Source organism: Tursiops truncatus, chromosome 15, assembly GCF_011762595.2.
Source record: "Tursiops truncatus isolate mTurTru1 chromosome 15, mTurTru1.mat.Y, whole genome shotgun sequence".
Lineage (NCBI taxonomy): Eukaryota > Metazoa > Chordata > Mammalia > Artiodactyla > Delphinidae > Tursiops > Tursiops truncatus.
In genome coordinates this window covers 38,099,816-38,108,965 of record NC_047048.1, presented here as the reverse complement: position 1 = coordinate 38,108,965, position 9,150 = coordinate 38,099,816, and the positions used below count along the sequence as shown (strand labels likewise).

At 56.6% G+C, this 9,150-nt stretch overlaps 3 protein-coding genes across 3 annotated transcripts; all 3 read left to right on the top strand.

The window, feature by feature from the left end:
- Nucleotides 1–2,767: 2,767 nt before the first annotated feature.
- Nucleotides 2,768–4,297, top strand: HBZ (hemoglobin subunit zeta). Its single transcript, XM_004322121.4, has 3 exons — nucleotides 2,768–2,904; nucleotides 3,761–3,965; nucleotides 4,066–4,297. The coding sequence occupies exons 1-3, from the start codon at nucleotides 2,810–2,812 to the stop codon at nucleotides 4,192–4,194; spliced, it is 429 nt and encodes a 142-aa protein (XP_004322169.1). The 5' UTR covers nucleotides 2,768–2,809; the 3' UTR covers nucleotides 4,195–4,297.
- A 617-nt stretch (nucleotides 4,298–4,914) lies between these two features.
- HBM (hemoglobin subunit mu) lies at nucleotides 4,915–5,724 on the top strand. Its single transcript, XM_004322120.4, has 3 exons — nucleotides 4,915–5,071; nucleotides 5,227–5,431; nucleotides 5,542–5,724. Exons 1-3 carry the CDS (start codon nucleotides 4,980–4,982, stop codon nucleotides 5,668–5,670), a joined length of 426 nt encoding a protein of 141 aa, XP_004322168.3. The 5' UTR covers nucleotides 4,915–4,979; the 3' UTR covers nucleotides 5,671–5,724.
- A 1,642-nt stretch (nucleotides 5,725–7,366) lies between these two features.
- Nucleotides 7,367–8,186, top strand: LOC117308133 (hemoglobin subunit alpha). Its single transcript, XM_033840039.2, has 3 exons — nucleotides 7,367–7,523; nucleotides 7,631–7,835; nucleotides 7,962–8,186. Exons 1-3 carry the CDS (start codon nucleotides 7,429–7,431, stop codon nucleotides 8,088–8,090), a joined length of 429 nt encoding a protein of 142 aa, XP_033695930.1. The 5' UTR covers nucleotides 7,367–7,428; the 3' UTR covers nucleotides 8,091–8,186.
- Nucleotides 8,187–9,150: the final 964 nt, after the last annotated feature.

Genomic DNA, 9,150 nt, shown 5'->3' with positions numbered 1-9,150 from the left:
GCATCTCTTCATGTGCTTATTGGACATCTGTATGTTTTCTTTAGAGTATTGTCTATTAAAGTCCTTTGCCCAGTTTTCAATTAGTTTTTTGTCTCTATTTTTCAGTTGTAAGTTTTTTTATATTGTGGATCAGTCGCTTATCAGATGTATGATTTGCAAATATTTTCTCCCATTCTTGGGACAGGATCTAATTTTAAGACCGAACATAAAGTTTACAGTAATAAACACAGTGTGATTTTGGTGAAGGATAGACACATAGATCAATGGAACAAAATAGAGAGTACAGAAATAGACCTGTAGAAATATGTCAAATTAATCTTTTACAAATGAATTAGAGAAGGCAATTCAATAGAGAAAGTATAGTGTTTTCAACAAAAGGTGCTAGAAAAATTGAACACTCATAGGCAAAGAAAAAAAACCTGGACATAAACCTCACACTTCATACAAAAATTATCTCAAAATGGATCATGGATCTAAGTGTAAAATATAAACTATGAAACATGTAGAAGAAACCATAGATAAAAGTCTCTGTGACCTGGGATTAGGCAAAGAATTCTCAGGCATGACTCTAAAAACATGAATCTTAAGAGGAAAACTTGATAAATTAGACTTCATCAAAAATAAAACTTTGGGGCTTCCCTGGTGGCGCAGTGGTTGAGAGTGCGCCTGCTGATGCAGGGGACATGGGTTCGTGCCCCGGTCCGGGGAGATCCCACATGCCGTGGAGTGGCTGGGCCCGTGAGCCATGGCCGCTGAGCCTGTGCGTCCGGAGCCTGTGCTCTGCAACGGGAGAGGCCACAACAGTGAGAGGCCCACGTACCGCAAAAAAATTAATTAATTAATTAATAAAAAATAAAACTTCGGCTCCGCAAATGACACTATTAAGAAAATGAAGTGACAAGCTACAAACTAGGAGGAAATATTTGCAAATTGCATATCTGACAAATGATTGCACCCAGAATATATACAGAACTCTCAAAATTCAACAATAAGAAAACAAACAACCCAATTTTAAAATGGTCAAAAGACCAGAAGAGATATTTCACCAAAGAGAATATATGGGACTTCCCTGGTGGTGCGGTGGTTAAGAATCCGCCTGCCAATGCAGGGGACACAGGTTCGAGCCCTGGTCCGGGAAGATCCCACATGCAGCGGAGCAACTAAGCCCATGCGCCACAACTACTGAGCCTGCGCTCTAGAGCCTGCGAGCCACAACTACTGAAGCCTGCATGCCTAGAGCCCGTGCTCCGCAACAAGAGAAGCCACCGCAATGAGAAGCCCGTGCACCGCAATGAAGAGTAGCCCCTGCTCACCACAACTAGAGAAAGCCTGTGCACAGCAGCAAAGACCTAACGCAGCCAAAAATAAATAAATAAATAAATAAATAAATTAATTAATTAATTAAAAAGAGAATACATGGATGGCAAATAAGCCCATGAAAAGATGCTGCACATCACTGGCCATCAGGGAAACACAAATTGAAGTCACAATGATATATTTTCTCACAACCATCAGAACGACTAACATGTAAAGATTCTGACAAAGATGCACGGACACTAGGACTTCCCTTCATTGCTGAGTGGAATGCAAAACGGTAAAGCCACTCTGGAAAACAGTTTAGTGGTTTCTTACAAAGTTAAACATACAGTTAGTACATGAACCAACAATCCTACTCCTAGATATGGTATCATCCCAGAGAAATAAAAACTTATGTTCACATAAAGACCTACACAAGAATGTTCATAGCAGCTTTATTTGTAATAGCCCCAAACTGGAAAAAGCCCACATGTTTGAGTGGGAGAATGAATGAACATTAGTACCGTGGAGTACTACTCTGCAATAAAAGGAAGCCAACTACTGATACCGGCAATAACATGCATGGATCTCAAGGGTATTATTCTAAGTAAAAGAAGCCAGTCCTACAAGATGACATGCCGTATGGTTCCATTTATAGGATATTCTTGAAAAAGACAGAATTATAGTGGTTGTCTGGGTTTAGGGGACAGAGGAAGGTGAGACTGCAAAGGGGCAGCCTGTGGGAGTTTTGGGGCTGATAGAACTGTTGTGTGTCCTGACTGTGGTGGGGTTACACAAATCTACACACATGTCAAAATTCACAGAGCAGTACATTTAAAAAAATCAACTGTATTGTATGTTGAAATAATAACGTGGTGAGCAACAGAGTAGTCCCCAAAAGCACATGACATTAGGATTCTCTTATTGACCAGCCACCTCCTCCAGCTTTTCAGGAACAGAACCAGTCAGTACCTCCCTCCTCAGGGCCCACTTGGCAAAACCATTGCTTTCTTGGAGGAAACCCAGGGATCCTAGAGCCAGTGTCTGTGGGGGAGGGGGGTGCGGGGGGGATGCTGGCATGTGGGTCCAGCCACAGGACCCACCGAGGAGCAATGCAGGCAGCACGGGCACAGGCCAGCCGAGGAGGGTGTGTGGGCACTGCTCCTCTGGCTTCTCCCATTTTGTGATTCTGAAATGGACAAGGGCAGTGCAGCACTGGGCTGCCTGGGCCCCTATCTCCCCTGGAGTCTGGTCAGGCTGCGGCCAACGCCCCCTTTAAGGCCCAGCAAGGGCAGCCGGAGTGATAGCCCCTCACCCCACCAGGCCCACCGGGCCCTGACTGCCCACTGTCACTGGATCTGATAAGAGACCCACCCCCCATGGCCCCCTCCCCTCTCCCAGCGATGACCACAGCCTGGCCCCCACCCTGGCTCCACATATATAAGGGGACCCTGGGGGCTGAGCACCACGGACACCAGTTCTCAGCATACCCAGCTCCCACTCAGCCGCCACCATGTCTCTGACCAGGGCTGAGAGGACCATCATCGTGTCCATGTGGGGCAAGATCTCCACACAGGCAGACATCATCGGCACCGAGGCCCTGGAGAGGTGAGCACCAGTTGGGCTGGGATGGAGCCTGGTAGGGGACAGTGTGGGTCACTGAGGACAGGGGTCAGTAGGAGGGGTCAGGGAGGATAGGTCAGCAAGGAGCGTCAGTGAGGAGGGGCAGTGAGGAGGAGGCAGTGAGGAGGGGACAGTGAGGAGGGTCAGTGAGGAGGGGACAGTGAGGAGGGTCAGTGAGGAGGGTCAGTGAGGAGGGGACAGTGAGGAGGGACAGTGAGGAGGGGACAGTGAAGAGGGTCAGTGAGGAGGGGTCAGTGAGGAGGGGACAGTGAGGAGGGACAGTGAGGAGGGGACAGTGAGGAGGGTCAGTGAGGAGGGTCAGTGAGGAGGGACAGTGAGGAGGGTCAGTGAGGAGGGGACAGTGAGGAGGGTCAGTGAGGAGGGGGCAGTGAGGAGGGTCAGTGAGGAGGGGACAGTGAGGAGGGACAGTGAGGAGGGGGCAGTGAGGAGGGTCAGTGAGGAGGGCACATATGCAGGTTCAGTGAGCACGAGCAGCGGTGAGGCGGGTGCTCGGCGGTCAGCGAGCAAGAGAAGGGGCATGGGGAGGGTGACGAGGGTCGATCGTGTCCCTCCCTCAGCGCCCAGCACCCAGGTCTCCACAATCATTGTTGATTGAATGAGTGAGTGAAGGATGGAACGAATGACTGGAGGACAGGGCGGTGAGGGTGAGGTGGGCCGGGCCATACTGGAGCTGGGGCAACAGCTGAAGTCCGCGATACCGATCCTGTGTGTCTTTAAAATGTTCATATTGGGGTCAAGTTGCACTTTTTGCCCTAATATTTACGTTTTAACTCCCGCGTGCAAACGTGACGTGTCCCGGCCCGGCCCGCCCCGCCCGCAGGCTCTTCTCCAGCTACCCCCAGACCAAGACCTACTTCCCGCACTTCGACCTGCACGCGGGCTCCGCGCAGCTGCGCGCGCACGGCTCCAAGGTGGTGGCCGCCGTGGGCGACGCGGTCAAGAGCATCGACAACGTGGCGGGCGCCCTCTCCAAGCTGAGCGAGCTGCACGCCTACGTGCTGCGCGTGGACCCGGTCAACTTCAAGGTGGGCGCGGGGCGGGGTCCGGGGCGGGGCGGGGTCCGGGGACGGGGCTGGGTGCTCGCCGCTCGCGCCGCGCCCGCCCTGAGCCACCCTGTCGCCCCAGCTGCTGTCCCACTGCCTGCTGGTCACGGTGGCCTCGCACTTCCCCGCTGACTTCACGGCCGACGCGCACGCCGCCTGGGACAAGTTCCTGTCCATCGTGTCCCGCGTCCTGACCGAGAAGTACCGCTGAGGATGCCTCCCGACCCCCAGGGCAGGCTTCGAGCCCTCCCCTTCCCCTGCACCCTCTTACGATTCCACCCGGGACCCCCAATAAATGGATGAGGATGGAGGGAGCCTGGTTGTGCGTCTCAGTATTGGGGGAAGCGGAGGAGAATGAAGGGAGGGAATGGAGGCTTCGCAGGAACACTGCCCACCCTAGTGTCACCCCCGGCCTGGAGGTCACTCCCAGGGTGCTTTGGGGGCGGTCCTTGGTCCTGAGGACCCCAGAGTCGCGACCGGAGGGAGCAGAACAGCCCAGGACCGCCCACGCCGTTTTCTCGGGTCAGACCTGAGTTTGTGCCTCTTTCCCGCCTCCCAAATCACCCAGTCTGTCGCTTCAGTCAGCGTATTGTGTGTATGTGTAGGGTATGTGTAGGGTATGTGTAGGGACTCAGGGGCCTTTCCTCAAAGCTTGTTGTCACAGCTCAGGCACTGAGAGGACCCTTGACACCTCCTGGCCCTCCGCGCTCTTTCTCCCAATCCCTCCATCAGCTCCCTGTGGAATAATTGTAGATCCCCCTGAAGTCTGCAGCCAAGACACACACACACACACACACACACACACACACACACGCGCGCGCGCGCGCGCGGCGTGATTCAGTTCCTCCGCGGTGACAGGGACCTGGGTTGGCAACCAGGGTCCCCAGGTTCCCGCCGCGCTCCTGAAGATAAGGGCGGGCAGGGCGCCGGGGGGCAGGGCCGCTATAAGGAGGCCGGGACTGCGGGCGCGGCACCCAGAGCAGCCACGCCAACGCCATGCTCAGCGCCCAGGAGCGCGCCCAAGTAGCACAGGTCTGGGACCTGATCGCCGGCCACGAGGCGCCCTTCGGGGCGGAGCTTCTGCTCAGGTGGGTTGGGGCTGGGTCTCCAGAATCGTAGCGAGGCGGAGACTGGGGTGTTGGGCCTGAGTCGGGAGGGGGGCGGGCCTGACCGGGGGTTCGCGGGGTCTGGGCGGCGCAGACGCTGGAGGGACCGCCCTCCCTCTTCACCCTTGCTCCCGCAGGCTCTTCACGGTGTACCCCAGCACCAAGACCTACTTTAAGCACCTGGGCGACCGCCCTGACGAGGTGCAGCTGCTGAGCCACGGACAACGTGTGCTCGAGGCGGTGGGAGTGGCCGTCCGGCACATGGACAACCTGCGCGCGGCCCTGAGCCCGCTTGCCGACCTGCACGCACATGTGCTGCGCGTGGACCCCACCAACTTCCCAGTGAGCCACCCCGGGACGTAGCAGGGTTCGCGCGCGCAGCCGAGGCGGGGAGGCATTCGGCAAGGAATTGGCGAGGACAGAGCTCTTCTCACCGGCCTTTTCTCCCGCAGCTGCTGATCCAGTGTTTCCAGGTGGTGCTGGCCTCCCACCTGCAGGGCGAGTTCACGGTGGAGATGCAGGTGGTGTGGGATAAGTTCCTGACGGGCCTGGCGGTAGTGCTGACAGAAAAGTACCGCTGAGTTCTGTGCCCCGGGTCTAGGTCTGCGCATGTCAATAAACAAGCCTCAAAAGTCTGGACCCCGCGCAGGTGTGGTCTTTGGGGAGCAGGCGGACTGACGTCACAGTTGCGGGCAGAGAAGCTCCGGGTCCTGAGGGGAGCCTCGCGGAATCTTAGGGCAGGATCCCCAACCTTTGCTGACAATGGAACCAGGGGCACAGGAACGGGACCTTGGGCACTCAACAAACCCTGAACGAGGACAGTTCCCGGTCTGACAGTCTGGGGGTCCGGGCTGGGTGTGTACACCCAGAGGCTTGCACAGAACAGTTGCCCTCCCGGGGCAGGGGAATGTGGTGGGGCCGAGCGCGTGCTCGGATGGGGGAAGGGTCTTCGGCTTCACCTCGCATCTGGCACCCGTGCGGTGCCATACCATTTCCAAAGCACGTTCTCATTCACACACTAATTCGTCTCCGTCCCTACCTCACTCCAGGAGCCGCAAGCCTGAATCTTCGCCTCTTTAACAGATAGGCGGGGCACCGAGGCCTAGGGGGCAAGTTCCTGGCCTGAGGCCAAACAGACTTCGTGGCCTAGGGCTCCACAGACCCTCATCTCTGTTCTTTCCCATCTTCTCCCCTACTTCCAGCACTCACTCTGTAGTTGCCTTGCCCTGGTCCAAGTTAGTCCCTTCCTCTGAATCTCCTGGGGCAGGGGGTGGGGGTAGGACGGAAGACCTCTACGGCCACAACCCATGTCACGTCAACATGAGGTGGGATACTAGGCTTGTCCCTAAGCGAGCTGAGCCTGATGCATCCGACGGAAAATCCCCAACTGCGCTGGGTCTTTTAAATAATTTAGAAGATCCTAATGCAGGGTGGGTGCCTGGCAGGCCCACGGCCACCCAAACCCCACCCCAGCTCCAGCCGCCCCGCTCAGTCTCTGGGGTCCCTGGGCCATGGCGCCCACCTTACACACACACACACACACACACACACACACACACACACACACACACGTGCCCTGTCAATCTCTCTTCCCTCTGCAGCACTGGTGCAGGGATCTTAGTGCTCCATTTAGAGCCTTTGCAAATGCAGGAGCCTGACCCTGGGAGCTCTCCAAACTCTGAATGAGAATGGTTCCCCGGCTGATAATCTCACATCTGTGCAGGGCTGGGAAGTGGGGGACCAAGTCCAAAGCAGGGGGTGGGGAGGGGCTGCTGGATGCCAAGCCCTGACCCTGGCTGAGTGGAATGCCCCCACTGTCCATGACAACACCTGCTAACCCGCGCTGTGCCAGGGCCTGCCCACCATTGTGGGTACGATGCTTAAAGGACTTCCCCCCTGTTACATTCTGCACCCACATTATTTACATGGGCAGTTTACAGCTCTTCATCCTGGGGAAAAGTTTAGTGCGAAAGCAGCTTGTTTCACTTCGGAAAAGACTGTGCTCCTCTCCAAGACTGGCAAATAGACACCTCGAGGCTACACCAGCTAGGGACAAACTCGGGTGCCAGTGGGTTTGCGTGGCTCGGAAATGTGTGTGAGCTCCCAGACCCACAGGAGCGGGAAAAGAGTGGGCCCCAGGACTGGGTGGGGCCCACTTGGGACTCCAGCACTCCCGCACTCTCTCGAGACCGAGCTTGCCAGGCTGGCACCTCCTGGCCCTGTGCCAGCCAATGAGCACGGCACGATCGGGCGTGCCCCTCGCACCCCAGGCATAAAGGCTCGCGCACTCCCAGCCCTGCACGCTTCTGGTCCTGACCCAGACTCAGAGAGAATCCACCATGGTGCTGTCTCCCGCCGACAAGACCAACGTCAAGGGCACCTGGTCTAAGATTGGCAACCACAGTGCAGAATATGGCGCAGAGGCCCTGGAGAGGTGAGCAGCCCATCTGCCCGGCTGGGACTGGGGCCGGTCGCCCCCGTCACATCCTGGTCCTGGGCCGACCGGCCTAAGCCTGGCTCTCCCGTCTCTTCTCCACTCAGGATGTTCATAAACTTCCCCAGCACCAAGACTTACTTCTCCCACTTCGACCTGGGACACGGCTCCGCCCAGATCAAGGGGCACGGCAAGAAGGTGGCCGACGCGCTAACCAAAGCCGTGGGCCACATAGACAACCTGCCCGATGCCTTGTCTGAGCTGAGCGACCTGCACGCCCACAAGCTGCGTGTGGACCCGGTCAACTTCAAGGTGAGCTCGCGGGCCGGGTCGGGAGAGATCTGAGCTAGCAAGGCAGAGAGTGCGGTGGGGTTCCAGAGGTGGAGCACGGCGGCATTCCCCCAACCCCGCGGCCCCTGACACCCCCTCTCTCCGCAGCTCCTGAGCCACTGCCTGCTGGTGACCTTGGCTCTCCACCTCCCCGCCGATTTCACGCCCTCGGTCCATGCCTCCCTGGACAAGTTCTTGGCCAGTGTGAGCACCGTGCTGACCTCCAAATACCGTTAAGCTGGAGCCTCCGCGATTCCTATCCTGGCCTGGGGCCCTCTGGCGCTCTGGGCACCCTCACTTCCCGATCTTTGAATAAAGTCTGAGTGGGCTGCAGCCTCTGTAGCCTCAGTTCTCTGTGTCCACAAACCGTGCTGGGGTCGGGGTGGTTCCCAGCAACGAGGAATGGGAGGGCTGAGGAGGGATGGGAGCTAAGGCTGAGGCCTCCCAGAATCTGCTGAACCAAGCTCTGACTTGCAAGGGCTCTGCCCGAGGTGGGTAGTCCTAAAATGGCACCCTGTTTTGCAGTTTCTCTGATCCCCCTTAAAGATACAGTTAGGGGCTTCCCTGGTGGCGCAGTGGTTGGGAATCCGCCTGCCGATGCAGGGGACGCGGGTTCGTGCCCCGGTGCGGGAGGATCCCACATGCCGTGGAGCGGCTGGGCCCGTGAGCCATGGTCGCTGGGCCTGCGCGTCCGGAGCCTGTGCTCCGCAACGGGAGAGGCCACAGCGGTGAGAGGCCCGCGTACCGCAAAAAAAAAAAAAAAAAAGATACAGTTAGATACAAACAACAAACCACACAAATAGGCTTTTTGTGGGGTCTCCCGGCAGTTCTGCCTTGGTGCTGTGAGCAACCTTCACAAAGGCCCCCGTCCCGCGCGCCAGTGCCCTGGACTCCATGCTGGAACCTTGCACACCCCACCCACCCTGTAGCCCTTAGGGACCCTATCAGCACCTCCAGCCAAGCCCCCATCTTCAGGGCAACACCCAGCGCTGGATAAAAGTTTGGGGAGAGTGGTGGGGCCCCTGCTCACCACTTTCTTTCTGGACAAGGACCTCTTCGAACAGCTGGGGAGTGGCTTCCCCCTCTCCACCACACACTCTTCCTCTGCCCCACAGCCCAATTCGCTTTCATTTAAATATAGAAAAACACTGAAGAATTAAATTAAAATCCACCCATGTTTTTTTTCACACACACACGCACACCCTTTTTGTGTGATTCAAAGGAGAGAGAGAATCCCTCTGTCCTGTCCACCTAACCCCCGCAGAAAGAGCCAAGGCTCACAGTTTGGGACTGACCC